The sequence below is a fragment of the Colius striatus genome, chromosome 18 (genome assembly GCF_028858725.1).
Source record: "Colius striatus isolate bColStr4 chromosome 18, bColStr4.1.hap1, whole genome shotgun sequence".
NCBI classification, from domain to species: domain Eukaryota; kingdom Metazoa; phylum Chordata; class Aves; order Coliiformes; family Coliidae; genus Colius; species Colius striatus.
The window spans coordinates 4,028,740-4,047,206 of NC_084776.1; the positions used below are offsets into that span (position 1 = coordinate 4,028,740).

The 18,467-nt window shown below is 40.7% G+C and overlaps 1 protein-coding gene and 2 non-coding genes across 5 annotated transcripts in view; 1 reads left to right on the forward strand and 2 right to left on the reverse strand.

The window, feature by feature from the left end:
- Positions 1-16,525, forward strand: part of TEX2 (testis expressed 2) — a 58,737-nt gene extending 42,212 nt beyond the window's left edge. For all 3 annotated transcript variants that reach the window (XM_062011148.1, XM_062011147.1, XM_062011149.1), the window contains 8 exons: positions 879-1,126; positions 3,269-3,418; positions 4,827-4,926; positions 7,937-8,069; positions 12,117-12,239; positions 13,683-13,892; positions 14,121-14,241; positions 14,478-16,525. In XM_062011148.1, the coding sequence (XP_061867132.1) occupies positions 879-1,126; positions 3,269-3,418; positions 4,827-4,926; positions 7,937-8,069; positions 12,117-12,239; positions 13,683-13,892; positions 14,121-14,241; positions 14,478-14,600 (1,208 nt within the window). In that variant the 3' untranslated portion in view covers positions 14,601-16,525. The remainder of the gene's footprint in view (positions 1-878; positions 1,127-3,268; positions 3,419-4,826; positions 4,927-7,936; positions 8,070-12,116; positions 12,240-13,682; positions 13,893-14,120; positions 14,242-14,477) is intronic.
- An 839-nt stretch (positions 16,526-17,364) lies between these two features.
- On the reverse strand, positions 17,365-17,501 carry LOC133627232 (small nucleolar RNA SNORA50). The gene has a single exon (XR_009820030.1). It is a non-coding gene; the product is annotated as a small nucleolar RNA SNORA50 (small nucleolar RNA).
- Positions 17,502-17,690: 189 nt separating this feature from the next.
- On the reverse strand, positions 17,691-17,754 carry LOC133627231 (small nucleolar RNA SNORD104). Its single transcript, XR_009820029.1, has one exon. It is a non-coding gene; the product is annotated as a small nucleolar RNA SNORD104 (small nucleolar RNA).
- Positions 17,755-18,467: the final 713 nt, after the last annotated feature.

The window sequence follows — 18,467 nt, forward strand, 5'->3', positions numbered from 1 at the left end:
ACTTTTGTAAGGATGCATTGTTCAATCTTTTTTTCTCTGTACTGTTGGGACCGATGCAAATAGTAATATTAGACTCAATCCTCTTACTACCAGTCTTCCTGCTCCATCCTTCCTTCCACTCCAGTTTCCTGTAACTGGAAGAGCGTTCTTGTGGATCTATGTCACAAGAAAATACATTTTTCTGTTTAAATAAAAAGTTCTGTGCTAATGTATACATCTGAACCAACAAATACATTAATCTACAGTATTGAACAAATGTTTGAAACAGTGATTTGAAACCAGCCTCTAATACAATTTAAAATCTGAATGACTCATCTGTCTTTATTCTCTGAGAGGCTTTTAAAAAATTAGTTAACATAATTATTTCTGGCACATAACTTATTGCAATGCAAATGCAAAATTAATGGCTAATTAAAATTCAAATAGTTCCATGCTTTTGACAGTCTTCTTAATTGTAACAGGCTATAATTAATTTCTTTTAAAAAAGAAAAGTTTAGTGTTAGATACATTTTAATCACCTGACTTTTATTTTAGGCAGCCCCCAGCAGGGCTGCTGGGAATTCTGCCATATGTTGTACATATGGCAGTGTCCATATTTAAATGTGCTATTGATCAGCTGAGTTGTTCAGTCACATGTCCTGCTGAGTGCTGAATCATACCAGATATTGACTATTTTGGATTTATGACTACCTAAACACAGGGTAGTGGAGTTTACCTCTACCCTTCAAAATGAGAAAGCACTGCTCTGAATGGTCTTTCTGCAGAATGAATTAAAACTGCAAGCTAATTCCATTCCTTTAAGTGTTGGGTCATACACTCTGCTGTTTGACTGTTGACTACCTGCTCTGTTAAACAGATATTATTCCTTTTTGATGTAGGGATCTTGCCAACACACAGCCGAGCTGATAGCCAGTCTGGAGGTCTCACACACAGCCGAAGCAGCAGCAAGGGAAGTGCAGAAGAAATTGCATCCCAGCCAAAGCACAAGGATCTGGCTGTCAGTGTGCGGCAGAAAATGCTTCTGGACTACAATATTTATATGGCAAAGTGTGTTCCACATGAAAAGAAAAGCCCTTCAGGTAGTCCAGTCCTCAGTGCAGATAGCAGCCCTACAGCTGTGAAAAAGGTAATGCTTCCCCCAAAAGATCCATCATAGGTGGTGGTTGTATTTAATCTTCTTTACTACTTGAAAAATTGTTTATGTTGAAAGAAAAAAAATCATCTCTTTAACCACAGGTTGGATTTAAACTTTCTATAAAGTTAGTGTGAGTTTTCACACTTGCCAGTTTCCTGCTGACTGTAGTTTCTTCATAAAGTAACATCCAAGTTTTTCACTGAGGTAATTTCTTATCTCCTAAGAACATCTGTGTTAATCTTCATTTTCTGTTCATTGTGGAGAGCTAAATTGGGCCTTCTAGGATTCCTGAGTGCATCCAAGCACCTGTTTGGAACAGGATTGTCATATAACATGAGTATAACTTGGATGCTGTTCATAGTTGTTGTTCAGTGCAGATATTACACTACGTGTTCTGGTTTCAGCCCCACCTTAGGCTTCACTGATGCACTCAGGACCACATGAAGCAGTGCTTTTTTGTCTTGGACCTCAGAACTATTTCTGTTGACTGTTTCAGAAAGTGATGAACCTCTTCAGTTTTCCTCAAGAATGATATCTGGGCCATGCTGCCATGAATAGAGTTAGGAATTTACCTTCAGCATGTATCTGATGGTCCCCTGCCTGTGGCTTTGATGATTGTGGGACAGTTTTTACTGCAGTACATCTGTTGCTTGGGTTAACAGGGACAGAAATGGAAGTGGGTCTCACAGACTACAGCTTGATTTGGAGAATCTTGTTCAAAAAGGCATAAGACATGGATGTATCAAATGTTATTCATTTTTAAATGTCCTTTAAAGTAATACTAAATGGCTGATGTGTTACTTGTGTAGTACACAGCAGCGTAATAGTAAACAATGTCTGTACCTCTGACTTATCCTTTGGCCTTTTGGACTGCATTTGAATCATTCATAATAAACAGAACCTTAATATTAAGTATGACACTGTAATAAATGGATCCTTCATTTTAAGTATGATCACCATTCATTTAAAAGATGAAATGCATGTCATGACTCTTTGCTGCCAGGCTTTCGTGCAATGTCCAGAGAGGCATAGGAGACCATGATATAGCATACAAATAAACACATCGTGTGTGCCCTCAGGAAAGAAAGATATTCTAGCTCCCAGCAAGCCCTGAAGCAGTGGTGAATTCGCTGCTGAATCTGGCACGTGTCAGAAACCATTCTATAAATAGATCAACGCTGCTGGCAGGAAACTTGCGTCACAGCAGAAGCTCCTAACCCAGCAATTCTGCCTGTGTGAGACTGCAGCCATTGGAGCAGTTGTTGCCAAGAAATTATGTTCTGAACTGTAGCAGCACCTACCTGACTGCTCCTAGAAAGCACTGCTTCTGCTGGCTTCAGGATTTCTGCCTGTAGTAATGAAAAGCAGCCCTGAATTCTCCTTTCATTGCAGGCAACTGACACACACTGAATCTTTCCTTCAGGGAAACCTGGTGTTAGTAAAATACATAGTAACACGTACACACTCAAAATTATTTCAGCTGCCTTTGCTTTTGTGTCTGTAGTCAGTGATACAAAATCCCAACATGTAATATATATCAAAATGTTTTGAGATGGTTCTCAAGTAGACCAAGACATAATCCCCTTGGACTGTAGGTAAAACCTCAGAGGCAGCAGTGGGAACAATATAGTTTCCTGGATCCTGTATACAAATATTGGAAGAAATAGGTAACAAACACACACAAGTCAGGGAAACATACTCTTCCTTCCAGTGTTTGTGAGTTGGATTTGAGGATGTAATATTTGGTCTTGCTTTCCAATTTCTTGATAAAACAGAGTATCTGTCCCTCTAGATTCTATTGGGAAGAGAAAGTGTCTCTTCTACAGATGCGTTTATAGGTTTGTCCACTCTGGGCTTATCTGCTTTTTCTGCCAGAGATTAATTATATACAAATTTCTCATTTTGTTGCCAGCGGTCAATCTATATCTATGTGGTCTCATTTATTCTGTTGCATGTCAGGATGATGATGTGTGTCAGGCCAGCTGATGGGGTGTAAAACTGCTGTCTGCACTGAGCATTTAGTGTTCCCAGCTAACCCGAGCTATAAAGCTGCACCTCCCAGTGTAAATGAGGCCTTTTCTGACCTTGGTTTATAGAATTTATAGAGCTGAATAACCTGCTCTGTGTTTTCAGTTACCAGATGCCCATGTGGAAGGTGAAGAAGAAGAACAGGAGGCCTGGGTGAATGCTTTGCTTGGAAGAATATTTTGGGATTTTTTAGGAGAAAAATACTGGTCTGATCTAGTGTCAAAGAAGATCCAAATGAAACTTAGCAAAATAAAGGTAACTAACATGGAGACTTGCACTACATGTTCCATATGGGGGAAACCAAGCACATAGTCTTTGAGTTTTGAAACAGCAGAAGAAACACTTACCTCACACATGTATGTAAAAAACAATAAACATGATAGAATTCCAGTTCAGCGTTGCAATCCATTTCAGAGTAGAACCTCAGCATGTTAACTTTGGTGCTTCAGTTTCAAATGAATTATAGCTGGATTAACTATTTATGAAGGTTTTATGTGAAAAGTACAACTCTTACTGTATTTCATTTGTAAGTAGTTCTGTTTATCTCTGAAGTATGAAATCTGCTTTGGGGAAGGGTAGCTTGTTTGAGATGGAGGTCAGGGAACCACAGTTCTGATGTGTTCCATTTAACTTCAGACATACACTTACTTGCAGCAGAGGTCAGTGGGAGTAATAGTCAGGGACAGAGCTGTCTGTGGGGTGATAGCATATAATTATGCATCAGCTGTGTAAGCTCAAAGGGAGGAGGGAGGAGTGGTGCTTTTGAATGACTTCTGGGTGTTCCCTTTGCATTCTATAAGTCTTCTGAACAGTAGCAGTTAATCACAGGCCTGTTTAGCTCCCAATGTTTGGGGAAGAGTTTGCCTGTTCCTAAAGGCAAAGGAAGATGTAGTCTTGCTGACAAAAGCTCTGAAGTTTAGCTGCCAGCACCAGCTGTGAGATAGTGTCGCTTGTGTTTTGGGAAATAAGCAGTAACCTAATTCTGCTCTGCATGTTTCCACAATTGTGACAGCAGGGTACTCAAAACATCTCATTGGAAACAGTTTAAGTGGAAAGACTGGGAATGAGGGATAGATGTATTTTTGATAGGTTAAAACGTTGTCTCTTACAGGAGATGGAATTTCCATCAGTTAGAAATACTTCCAGTAAATAGATATCCAAGTCATCATGATTCTGGGCCTCTATGAAATTAAAATTGTGCTACAGATTTAAAAGCTAATGTGCCATGACAGCATTTGCCAAAGACAAAAATAGCTGTGATGTGGATATAACTGCAGCTATAAAATATGTGACTGAATTTAAAATCCAAAGAAGTGTTTGGTTTTTATCCACAGTAAAATAGGATTTGGAGTTTGTTCTTGAGCTTGCTCACACGCTTTGACAAAAAAGCATGCTGAAAGTTTAAGGTCAACATCTGAACTTCCACATAGTTTTAAAAACATTCCAAGTGCAGATGCTGAATCTCCCCCTGAAATATTATTTTGCAACTGAGAACTGTGAAATCCTAGAACTGCAAGAAATGTGTGCAAAGGTCTCTTGTGTTCTTTCACTGGTGGCTTTTCAGCTCAGTCCCTTCCTTAAGTTTGATGACTTTTCTTCTCTCAGGAAACAAAAATGTTTAGTTCCATAACATGGATTTAATGTTTGCATTCTGTCCTTTTAGCTGCCATACTTCATGAATGAGCTAACTCTAACTGAGCTAGACATGGGGATAGCTGTGCCCAAGATCCTTCAGGCCTTCAAACCTTCTGTTGATCACAGAGGTAAAATATGTGCTTCCTCTTCTGGTTTCGCCAGGTTTCATGCCTTTGTACCTGTGTAGAACAGAGTTTTGATCTCTTTATCTTGTGGGTGTTTTAATCAGAGGAAGATACTCTTAATAAGAGCTTATTCTGTGGAGATATCAAGTGCTTTCTATCTCCATTATTATCACTAATATTAAAAATGTTGTGCCACACAAATCACTGACCAAAAGCATGAGAAGGTTAATAAGCTCTAACCTTTCCCTTGTAAAAAGTGTGAACAAAACAGACTTTGGGGAATTACTAAAATTCCCTTGGACATCCATAAGATGTTAATGAATGCTGCCTGTTGCACCAGATGCTATTGTTTGCCCTTATCTTGCTTGAGACTGGCAACTCTTTGGGGAAAAGCCTTATCTATAAAACACTGGGCACTTTCCTCTCAACTTCTTGAAAGTGTGTTTTCCACTGAGCTTTATAAACAAAGCAAGTTTGAAGAGAGCAAATTGTTTTGTTGTCATGAGGAACAAAACTCTTCCTTTAAAAGAAATAACAATTGAATAGATGGAATAAGTTCATGTGCAGTCAGCATTCGGGGAGCTAAAACATATTGCTGCTGCTTGTCATAGGCTTCCTGTGTGGAACAGCAGGTTCACCACAGTACTTAGACATCCTCTGGTGATCCTGTAGCAAAGAGGCTTCACCATTGGTAGAGATTTTATTTTGAGTTAGAGAAAACAAAGTGAAAATTTTTCAAGCCTATAACATATGTGCCGCTTGCCAAGTGGTTTTGTGGTTTCTTGTTAAACAAACTGACACTTTGGTGCTTGTCAGAGTCTTTCCCTTTGCTGAAGTTTGAACATTTTTTGAATACCTTTCTCTGTTCTCATAACTTGAGCTGTAACCAAAGGCTGTGGTTCTAAGTCATGAGATGGGATTTAGGGGCTTCAGTTAGTTGCTGACAACAGCAGTGAGAACAATTAAGTCCTTCATTTTTTTGGTCAGTTAAACTGTGACAAGCAAACATTTGTAATCTTTGTAACTTCTTTCATACTGTTGAATGACATGGGAACTCTTAGTACCTGAGTTTTTATGAGCTCACAGTGAATAAATACAGAAATAACTTGTTTTGCTATTGTTCTTAAAAGGAGGTAAATAAATAGGGAGGTGATAGTGGGAAATGCTTGTTTCCGTGAAGATAAATGTATTTCTTGGTAAGTTTAACAATGAAAAAACCACACGGGGGAAAAAAAACCCTAAAACATCATACCAGTACCCACCACAAACACTTTTAAGAAAGTTTTTAAAGAAATGTTTCAAACAGACGTTTGAGGTGGCCTTTTTTGAGGTTTAAAGTGCAGTTACTAATTGTCATGTGCTTGGTCTCATCTGTACTTTTTTTACCAGTGCTTTACTGCAACAGAAATATTTATTATATGTCCCTGTAAACAGAAATAAGATTTTTTTTTCCCTAACTTTGTCTGTTAATACAGTCCTGTTTGGGTGACAGCATTTGTTGTAGTGTTTATTATACTTCTGTCAAGGGTAGGGAACCAGATAACTCTGAATACAAATACCATCTGCTCAGTTCTTCACCCCATCTCCCTCCTCTGGCTCTTTTTCCCTTCTGGAAAATGTGTATGAATGTTTCCTGGCCAGAAGGAATTTTCCCTCTCAGTAATGTCATCCTTTGCTTAATTTGATCTGCTGTTAAAACAACATTGATATCTGAAGCATGCTGACTCATCCAAAAGGTCTGCTTGTGTTTGTTACTAATGATCTTATTGCTACTTCATTTCTGTAAACAGGAACAATCGCTATAAGCTTGTATTTGAGTTCTTGTGTTTTGTTTTAGAAAAGCATTAGGAAAACTGGATGATGGAGAATAATAATTGGAGTTAGTAAAGCAGCAGCTTGCCTGCAGTACTGCTTCCAGCATGTGGTGTCAGAGCACGTGGATGACCTGGTCTTTGGGAGCTGCATTTCTCTTAATATAAATGTGGATGGGTCTAGGGATGGTGCCATTCTCCTGTGTTTTTGCAGAAAAGAAAACAGATGTTCTTTAACTGAAAAAGTGTGTCTTCTAGATCAGTCAGCCCCAAAGATGAGTTGCCATTAATTGCTTCCAAATAAGTAAATAAAGGTAGTATGTATTAGTGGTTAATGTGCCAGATGCTGGTAGGGAATATTGTGTGCAGCTGCAGTGTCTGGAAAAGGAAGATGCATAATCTGTGCTTAGCAGCATCTGATTTCTAATCTCTAGATCACAAATCCCTACAGCTTTTTCTAATCTGGGACTGCAGGGTGTCACTTAAGAGGCAGAACCTAATCTTGCAATTATTCCCAAGACAATTCTTTTGGTGATTGTGATAAGTGAATAGTGGGCCCAGACAACAGGATTTAATTTAATACTACATGTCTAGAGTTGTTTCCAGTAATGGCCCTGTTTGCTTTGAGTCATAACAAGAATGCCTATAGCTGAGTTACTAAGTGAACCTTTTCATACTTCTTTCATATACCTTTGTCAAAAGCAAAAGAGACTTCAAGTTGTGATGTGTGATGAGCAATATTGCTCTGGGATTTCCAAGTCTTGCTTCCTTTGGACAGCATAAGTACTGTAGAGGAGTGTCCCCATTACTGTATGGCACGGAGCAGTTCTGTAGGGAGTTTTGAAGTGAATCCCTGATTGTATTCTATTTTCTTTATCTTGATTCAGATCTCTTAAGCAGTTTAGGTGGTGATAAGTCACACTCCTTTTTTAGATCATTAGCTGTACTTACTGATCTGTCCTGCAGCAGGGCTTTGTTTTATATCTGAACATTTGACTTTGTTCCATAAGCTTAAAGTGAACGGAAATCTTGCTTTGATAAGCTTTAGTTATTTGTGAATTAGTTACATAAACAGTTAATGAAAAAGTAATTTTTCCTCTTTGTAAAATCACCCGTTTTCCAGAGTTCATTAAAATGATTTTTGGCTTGATATTAAAGTACAGTGATTGTGACTATTTTTAAAGAGACATCTTTCATTTTAGGGCTTTGGATTGATTTGGAAATGTCCTACAATGGATCTTTTCTAATGACCCTAGAGACCAAGATGAACTTGACCAAACTTGGTAAAGAGCCACTTGGTGAAGCGCTTAAAGTTGGAGAGATTGGCAAAGAAGGGTAAGGAATTACAAAGGTAGAACCAAGCAAGAGCTTTCAGAGTGAAAAAGTGACATTTTTCCTTGTGTGTATGCAGCTCTGGCTCTGCAGGAGATTAAAAGGAGTTGGTGGAGGTTGCATGCATCTGAGTGTAGAGCTTGGTCTTTCTGTGCAGGTTGAATGTTTGATTACACCATTGTTAATTGTCTTAATAAAAGGCTTTCATAACACAATCACTTTTAATATACATAATAGGAGTTTAAAATGTTCTGTGACTAAAATTCATTTTGTCTTGTGATTGATTTGAGGTCTTAGCCAGTAAGACTTGGGATTACACATATGCAGATATGGAGGTAGACACACATAACATGCTACCACAACATGGTACAGCTACAGCTGTAAACCATGTCATAGTAAACAACTGTGGAAGGTAAATAGGCTGTAATTGTTTGAAATGCCTTATAGGTAAACTAAGTAGAAAACCCACATACTATACCTTACCTAACTTGTATTTGTGCTTTGCCTCTCATTTTTATAATGTTGTTTGAATTTCATCCATCTGTCCATGTGTGTTAACGTGGTGAGTGACACCTGTCAAAATATCCATCCTGCCAGCTGTGGAGTGTTGATTCTCCTTGTGCTGTGCTCTCTTAGTACTTTGTCCCAGAACAATAGATGGTCTCTGATTTAGTACACAACCCCTGCCAACAAATCAGGGAAATATTCTTTAAATATGTATGTTTAGATATTGTTTAGATAATAATTATGAGATGCTTTATATGCTCTGACCATGTATTCTGAGATACCTTGAAGTGACACAGCAGCACTGTGTTACAGAGCAGTCATGACATGAAAACATAAGTGAAAAAACTAATGGCTGAATGATCTCATACAGGGGTAGAAATACAGAGGCTGTAAAATCAACCTAGATTCTTATTGTCACTGCCTGAAATAAATATTTCTGAATTTGCATCAGGATAATTGGTAGGTGTGATTTTAAAGATCCCCTTAATCTTGTCCATCCCAACAAAAATGGGGGATAGAGGAGAAAATGTCTGTACAAATCAAATCGTTGCTTTTCTTCCCATCTCTTCAGGATTTGCTTAATGTATTTTTTATACCTGTCCAGTGCAAGAACAGCCTCAGAAATTGGTGAACTCATGGATTTCATATTTAAAAATCAGCTTGATTCTAGCTGAGCAATAGGCCCTCAGCACTGCAAATGTAAATGTCTGTAGCTAAGCAACCAATTACTTGCAGGTATAACCATTAACTGCATTGCTCCCTGCCCCTGGCTGTGATGTTTCAAATGCTCAGGGCCAGGTACTATGCCAGCTTTACATAAAGAGCAATCTAATGTATTCTAGTTTGCAGAAAGCTTTTCTGTTTGCTTGGCTGTTGCTTTTTTTCCCCTCATGTACAATGGATATTATAAAGAAACAGACAAGTTAAAGACTCTGAGAAGTATAGAACAGTTTGATTCACATGGAACAGTTTGATTCTCATCTGTGCTTTCCATTGTATTGGTTAATTTTCCTGTCTTTTTAAGTCATTGGTTGACAATTGCTGTGACAAATTAAATGATTCTGTATGGGTTTCTGTCCACAATTGTGTTGTGATACATGTGGGTTGCTTAAGCTCATTTCTGGCCCTCAAGAGCTTAGAACAAACTGCCTCTTGAAATACAGGAACCACAAACACATCTACCTGTCCAGAAAGAGGAGGGATGGGGGAAAAAGCACTGAGTTTTAATTGTCCTTGGATATTGTCAATGGTTCAGTGTTGTGGTCCATTATGTTGCTGCTGCGTTACTGTTTGAAATAGGAGGGTGTTGTTACACACTTTGATAATGCTGCCTTACATACAGGAAAAGATGCTCTCAAGAAGGATAGGAAACTATTAAATTGCCAGTTTTATAAAATTAATACATGTTCTACCACACTGGGGATTAGGCAAATGCAGACCAAAGTTACTGCCATGTCTTAGCCTGTCACTCCTTTCTGCTGTGTTGTACCATGTAAAAACAAACTGACAAATGGCAATTCATAAAATATTGTGCAATCAGCTCAGGGACAATACTGTAGCTCCAAAGTGGTTTTCTGCCAATGTTTGTGTCTTATAAATGGTCCATTGTATGCAGGGAGCTCCTGAAATCTCCCTCAAGCTTGCTTATTGTTGCTTTGTTTAATGCGAGGAAATCTTGTGGACTTAGTCAGTCGGTGCATGTTTGTGGAGGCACTTCAGAGAACCCCATTGCCTAGGCAAGTAAAACCCTCTCTGTGAGAAAGTGACACCTTTGAGAGCCTTAAAAATACACTGGGCATGCTTTGAACTGAGTGATATGACATATACAGGAAAGCGAAGTGAGATCCTACCCAGGTACAAAAGGTGTAGTTTGAATCTGACCTAAAAATGTACACTTGTCTCTGAGAAGCAGCTGCAGCATTGCTATTTGGGCCAGTGACATGAACCATCCACTACCTTCCAAGTCCTCAGGGAGGTGGTTCAGTTTGGTGTGCTGTTTCACTCTTCTGCAGGTCCCAAATGCGTCTCTTGTAAGAGGAGGTTTGCAGTTTTGATTCCATACCCTGGATAGCAAATTCTTCAGTGTAGAGAAGTCATGGGATTACTGCTCCAGTTCTTACCTAGGTGGTTAGGAAGGAGTGTTCTGCACCACGAGCTGTCTTTTAACTGTCCTTTTACGTTAGGACTTCATGCAGCACCTAACAGTTTGTTCTGTGTGCAGAACAGCAGACAGTAGCCTCAGTCTGCTGTCTACCCCTGGGTGAGGTTATTAAATGCTTCACATACATTTCCAAGAAAGCACATGAAAGAAAGAAATGCAGCTATAAACTGTACCCTGAACAAGCTGCAGAATATTGTGTTCCTGGGTATAGTCCTTAGGGCTAAAACCATGTGCTTTTGATGCTTGTATAACTATTTCAAGCTCTTGATAGAGGTCTGTTAATGCTGAAGTGTATTCACTGTATCCTTCCCTAATTCTTCCATACTTGAAGCCTTGGAATCGTTACTACTGGGTGATATTTTGTATCTTAAGAGCAACATTCATTTGATGTTATTACTTTACTTTTTCCTCCCATCTTCTCCCCATGATATTCTTTGCCATATTCCATCTTGGACTTTCTTCAGGAAAAAAAAAACCCAAACCAAAAGCTTACCTTAAATTCTGTAAACATCATTCACTGTGTCAGAGGAGCTTAAAAGTTCACAAGCTTTCAGCAAAGATACTAAAGGGAGACTGTACCCTAAATTTTGTATGGGACAAAAACATGTGCAAAACATCTGAGAAATATTACTTCCCAGGGTCATGGTAGACTTCTGTTAATAAAATTGCCTTTTTATTATGATGATACCCATTGTAGCTATAGTTTGAGGCTCTGCCAAGTGTGAGCACTGTGCATTTCACTTTTGGAGGCAGATGACAAAGATCAGTTCTCTTGTGCTTTGCATGTGTTACCATTGCTGGAGATATGTCTATGTTGCAAAAAGTGCTTGTGTGTGTGAGTAGACAAAATGGAATTTATTGACTTGGGTTAAAAGTGCTGTGAAGATAAAGTATGTACATTGTGAAGATAAGATGTGTGTTAGCACCCCAGTTAATGTCTCCAAGGGATTCTGAGATTCAGTTAGTAGATGATGTCTTTTGAAGTTAGAGTCCTATGGTTACTTTTAGTACAAGATAGCCTGTCATGTTCTCACTTTTCAATTTAAAAGCATCTTCCCTGTCCAGCCTACGTAGTGCTCAGCTTTCATGGAAAGCCATGAGTGGCAACAGAGAGGCTTTCAAATGTATTTATTCTTCACATTTTATTCCCTTACCATCCTCTTTTATGCAGAATTACATTCCACTGGAGAAAACAAATTTTGTGAAGCTAGTTCTGACAGACTGGCTTCAGAATGGTTTGTGTTTTGTCCTTCTAGATAGTTTATAAGAGAGGACATTTCAGAGTCTTATTCAAAGGAATCCATGAAATGTCAGCCAAAGCTGTATGTGATGAATAGCTATTTAAGAGTATTACATTTGACCTGGAAATTGTGGTGTTTCAGTTTCAGGCCAAGGGCATATTGTCTTGCAGACAGTGATGAGGAATCCTCCAGCGCTGGGTCTTCAGAAGAGGATGATGCTCCTGAGCTGGCAGGAGAGAAGCAGATGACACCAGGAGCAGAAGGGTGAGCTAACTACTTAGTCTTTGACAATTATTTCTCCTCTTGCCACATTTCCAGACAGTATAACTGATCCCTTGTTCCAGTCCTGTAATGCCCATTGTTACACAGAATGTGAGTATATCCAAGCAATTAAGCAAACACAATTCAAACATTCCTGGAGCAAAGAGCAGCCATCGAGCAGTGTACTACAAATTGCAAGGAAGCTGCTGTGCTGAGTGTTGTACCATCCTGGGAGCACTGTTCACCATACAGCACTTCTGCAGAGTGATCTGTACAGAGCTCCATTTCACTTCTTCGCTATTAAAGAGACAAGTTTTTGGGACAGAGAACTTAGGGAACCTTCTGCAGCATGTCTTGCCTTGTAGCAAAGCCAAGAATAGGATTTTGTGCATGAACTTGAAACACTCTGATTGTACAGGGTATTATACCCACACTGATCCAGCTGATCCCTTCTTTCCAGTGTGTTCTTTTCTTTAAGAACAGCTGATGTTCAAGCCTAGCTTTCTTGCTCAGGGATTATTTTTTTTCCCCTTCAAAGGGCTTTGAGTGGCTGGGTTATGCAATGCTGCCCTCTGATGCTGAGCACTACCATCCCTGTAGAATCTGACGGAGTAACTACTTTATCTGGGTGGAGCTACAGCTGGTGTAAAATCCAAAAGTTTGTTGTATCTCAAGTTCTGTCAAGTCTGGATAATCATGGGTTTTTTTGCAACCTTTAGCAAAGCTGTGTCTGCTACATAACATCAAGAGTCACAACTGGGTATAATACAATGTGTGAAAATATCAAAGGTACTATTCTTAGTGTGTGTACTTCTGAAATGGGATGGGTGTGAGGAAAGACGTATGCAGTTCTTAAAACATCTGTTTGAAAAGCTTGGATGCTGTCTGACACTGTTGCCAGGGAAAGAAGCTTCTTTTTGCAGGCATAGCTAACCATTTTTGGAAGAGCATTCCACCCCCTGCCAAATTTACTTTCCACTTCTTTTTCACCATCTTCAAGCCATTGTAAATGCTACAATCCCTTAAAATTAAAACCTCTTTGTCTGACACGTGCTGTTAAATAGATGAGGCATGGCTGGGCCTTCTATGCTGATATATTCATATGTTTTGGTGCATTTGTTTCTTAGAACAGTAATAGACAGGTTGTCCCTTCTCGTGCCAGCTTGCTGGCATAAATGATGTAAGTGCATTTGAACTTTAAAAAATGTTGTGCTTCCAATGCCACCTGGGAAGGAGTGGTGAGACCAGACAGGATTGCTGACAGAATACAGCTGCTGTGTACAGGTGATGGTAGATACATCTTGGACAGGCGAGTATGTGTCTGTTTAGAGTTTTTATGCCAAAACCTGTAATGATTTAATCAGAAATCAATGGGTGTAGTAGCAAATGACAGGTTTAAGAAAATGACCTTGATGTTCTTTATCTCTTTCTGTTCTTTATCTAAAGGTATGTTGGAGGGCATCGGACAAGTAAGATCATGAGAATTGTGGATAAAATTACTAAGTCAAAATACTTTCAGAAAGCAACAGAGACTGAGTTTATTAAGAAGAAAATTGAGGAAGTCTCCAATACTCCATTGCTGCTAACAGTTGAAGTACAGGAGTGCAGAGGAACGCTAGTGATTAACATTCCACCTCCACCTACTGACAGAATATGGTAAGAGGGGCTGACTGCAAACTGTTTCAGGGATCTGCTACCTAAGAGGTTGCAACTAAGGAAAAAGATAAAGTGTAGTTGCAATGGGTGCTGGAAGAGGTGCAATATCAATTAGTTTTAAATGAGGTAGGATTGCTATTAAGAGAACTTTGACAGATGACACATTAAAGTTAACACATTTAAGTATTTAAGGTTTGTTACAAAACATGTTCTGTGTATTCTCCTAAGGTATGGCTTTCGAAGACCTCCCTACCTGGAGTTGAAAGCTCGGCCAAAACTTGGTGAGAGAGAAGTGACTCTGGTTCATGTAACTGACTGGATAGAGAGGAAACTAGAACAAGAGTTTCAGGTGTGTTTCCTTTACATTTTCATTTCATTCATGGTAGTTTTGGTCTATTAGAGAGGTGGGTTCTTTAACTTTTGCATGTCCTCTTGAGTTGATAGATGCTGTAGGGCTTCAGTGGGGGCATGGACTCAGAGCTGAACTGAGGAACCTTTTATCTGGAAATTTGTTGCATTCTTTAACTAAAATCAGCAAACTGAGGTTTCAGGTGATGTATGAAATGTAACTTATCTCTTTCACAGAAAATCTTTGTCATGCCAAACATGGATGATGTTTATATTCCTTTAATGCACTCAGCCATGGATCCACGCTCCTCTACATGCCCTTCAAAGGATCTGATCACGGAGACCCCTGATCAACCATGACATGTGAAGACTCTTTGCAGTTTACAGTATTATAAAAGTTACTCTCATGGTTTTATAAACTGTGCTGTAGTTCTCATCCTTACCTTGTGCCACTGTTCCCTCCACTGAGGACTGCCTATTACCATACCTTTGTGCTCACTTGCCTGGTTATTGTTCCTGTGTACTTCAGCTACATGAAGTTTCATTCCATTAAGCAGTTGATTTATTTTTGTAGTGGCTGCTGTCAGGATTTTAACTCAGAGACTAAGATGACCTGTTCTTGGGGGAGGGAGGAGGAACCTAAACTGTAATCGATCAAGGAGCTTGTTGACACACCTTTTGTTCAGCTTATGTTTTCATGCTATCTTAATGTGCATTAAAGCATTGAAAGGTTGTTTGGCAGCAAAGGAACTGCGTGCCAAATGGGGAAAAAAATCCTAAATAAGGAATGAATTTGTAAAACTGGAGGAATATTTTTCTTTCTCAGGCAGTTGGAGGTGTAGAATGAACTGTTTTATGTTCTTTCACTTCTGCAGTCAATAGCTTGTGTCAAGCAATCGAAATATGAAATGCTTTCAGGATAAAAGAATGTAAATTGGATGTATAGGTAATATTGTGATTCCATGTGGTATATACATATTACTTTTTTCATACAGAACTTGTGCTTTTTTTGGGAAGCAAGTAGCCATAAACACACACAACTATCAGTGAAGGTGAGACTGTCAGCCTTTTGTAAATGAGGAGAAAAGTTGGTAAAGCCATGAGACCAAACCATAGCAAGCCGCCTTATAGTGAGGTACAATCACCTTGGTTCATGATTTATTCTGAATGTTTATAAAGACATGAGCACACACATAAAGTGTCAATACTGCACATGACCAGAAGTACTTAGTTACCCTACTGTGTATAGAGCCTCTTGCTACAACAAAACACACCAAGTTTTTTCTTCTAGGAGAGCTTGTTGCTGTCTTTCCCCATTGCACTGTGTTTACATGCAAAGTGTGGGGCAAATTCTCCCAGTCACAGCTGGGGTAACTCCAGGCAGCAGATTGCTTGGTGTTTGTAAGAACAGCTGGGACTGAAAGATTTTGATCCCTGTGCACTGTTTTTTTGGACTTTGTGAAATAGGAATTCAAGCATTGCAGTTATTCAAGCTGATCCAAATGTAATTAAAGACTGTTTGTGCTAATTAATGGCCAAAACTAAGAGGGGAAGAGGGAACTGCCTTTTATTTCTATCTGGTAGATTGATTCAAGACTAAATGGATGCAGTAAATTCAATATTTGAACACTACATATCTACTACTCAACACATGTTTTTCTGATACTCAGTGTTGCCAACTGTTCATGGATGTCAGAAAATGTTTTAGTTTACAAAGAAGGTGAGTTTTGGCTCTCCTTTTATAACATGATTTGCTTTTTTTTTTTAGAAGTAATTTTCTAAGAACTTTTTTGTATGTTGTGTTGTCACATTTGATGTAAATCAAAATTTCCATGTGTAACTTGATGATTTACCATCTCTAAATGAAGCTACTATATTGAAGGTTTTTTAAACAGCACCTTGCCTGAAACATAAATCAAGCATTTAATATATTTAAAATTAATTCTATATTTGAACACCTATTTTGGTTACCTTTAATTGAAATATGAGTAGGTTATATTTGTTACCTGAACTCCTCCTTGACCATTCCAGGCTGTGTATATTCTGGGGTTTGCTCTGATTACATAGGCATTATTTGCCTTTCATGAAGTCTGCATGTCTTGTACGCAGGTCTTTTATATGATTTAATTTCTATGTGCAATAACTAAAGTCAAAGGACTAGCTGCACTAATGTGTACAACAGATTTAGACTTATTACACGATTGTCATCTTGCACTTCATAAACTGTGGGTAACTACAATCTGCTTGCTTTGTTTTATTAAATAAATTTATCCCATGTCAAACAACTACTTACTAAAAATTCATTTCTCCATGCTCAGCCACCCTCTCAAAGTTGTTTAAAAACATTCTTTGAAAGGGCAACATCCTCTCTGCTTTTCAGATTATCACCCCCTAGCTGTACTCGGTGGTTGTGGCATGAGTTTGGGGTTAACCAATGCTGAGACTGTTCTAACTCTGAAAGGAAAAGCTTAAATTGAGCAATTGTACTGTAGTGAAAGTAACTTCACTGCAGCAGTGTATGAGGAACAAGCTTTGAAAACGTTTTTAATGGTCCACGTGTTAAAAGCTTGAAACGAATAGTTAAAGGGGGTACACACACTATCTACTGTAGTAGGTTTGGTGGCAAAAGCCTCTCACCCATCTTGCCACAATAGATTCAGCTACTCTCCTGCAGCCAGGCACCAGCAGATGTAACTTATGTATATACGGAAATTGTAACTCTAGCCTCTGCCTGCAGCGCAGCAAAAGAGGGAGATCCTTTAAATAGCTGCAGCTGAGATCCTGAGAGTCCAATCCTCGTTTCCAAGCTCTTGTTACCCCCCCCCACACTGCTTTCCTCCTTCCTTCCCACACCTGCTTTACTCTCCCCGCAGGTGCCAGGAATGCTCAGCCTTCTGTAACTTGCTTCAAGTCTTCTCTAGAAAACTTGAGTTCGGTTTCTGAAGCACACTCGACTTTTTAGGCCCTGACTTCAGTCCGTTTCCCCCGTCACGTCGGTTTGATGCTCCGGGCCAGGCCCGCAGCGTGTGGGCGCTGTCTCCGCCTCCCTGCGGCCGCGCCGCCATTGTGTTCACTGCCGCAGCCGCCCCGCGCCGGGCAAGGCAGGGCAGGGCTCGCCGAGACGAGCTGTCACTTGCTTTTAAAAGGGCCACCCGGGTCGGGCCGGGCAGCCCCAGTTATGAACAAGCGCTTCGCTCTAGCACTACAGCTTGGCCGGCGGCGCCGCGGGCTGGGCACTCCGCCGGGTCAAAGGTAGTGCGGGGAAGGAGGGGGACACGCGCATTACACAACCACAGTACACGTTTGAGGCCTACACGCAGCTTTATTTGCCAGATCGCTCCTCACAGCCGTCGGTCACCACACGGGCCCTGAAAGACACGAAGGCAGAGGGAAGGGGGTTACAACCGCGGCGCATCGCCGCCGCCCTGCGGCGTGGGCGGCAGCCTGGGCGCTCAGTAGTAGGTTTTGCTTCATCCATGTCAGCAGTCTAACACGTGTCAAGAGACATCAGCGCAGCCCGGCCAACCCGCCCTCCCTCCCACCCCGTTAGGGCACCACTCACCTCAGCCCGCCGCACTGTGAGAGAGGCCGGCGGCGCCCCGCAACTCCATTTTATACCGCATGGCGCTCCGCCCCTCCGCGTGGCGCCCAATAGGATTAAACTTCTGGGTCACGTGCCGACGTGGACGCGGTTGCGCGCGGAGGTGGGCGGAGCTTCGGGCGGGGCGGGGCTGTGTCCCTCAGCGCCTGAGGCGAGGAGCGCTGAGATGGCGCCAGGCCGGTGGAGGCGATGCTGTGGGAGATGGCCAGCTTTAGTCGCCTCTTCAGAAACAATAGTGCGTTCTCATTTTGTTAGTTGCTCTAGCGCTGTGCAGCTGTTAAAGAAATAGAGCTCAATATTAAAAATGTAAAAGCTTCGTCCCTGCTCACCGCCACCTGCCTCTGAGGGGAGCTGAGGGAGGGAGAGCGCGTGGCAACGCTCCTTCCCGCCCTGGCAGCGTTTCTGCCCCCTCAGCCCCTGCTTTTGACATTTTTCCTCCCTCCCTTGCGGCCATTCTGAGGAACGTGTTCCTATGTGACCTGATCTAGGACCTAGCGTCAAGAAGGTGTGGCCAGCAGGTCGAGGGAGGTTCTCCTTCCCCTCTACTCTGCCCTGGGGAGGCCTGGTCTGGAGTCCTGTGGGCTCCCCAGCTCAAGAGGGACAGGGAAGTGCTGGAGAGAGGCCAG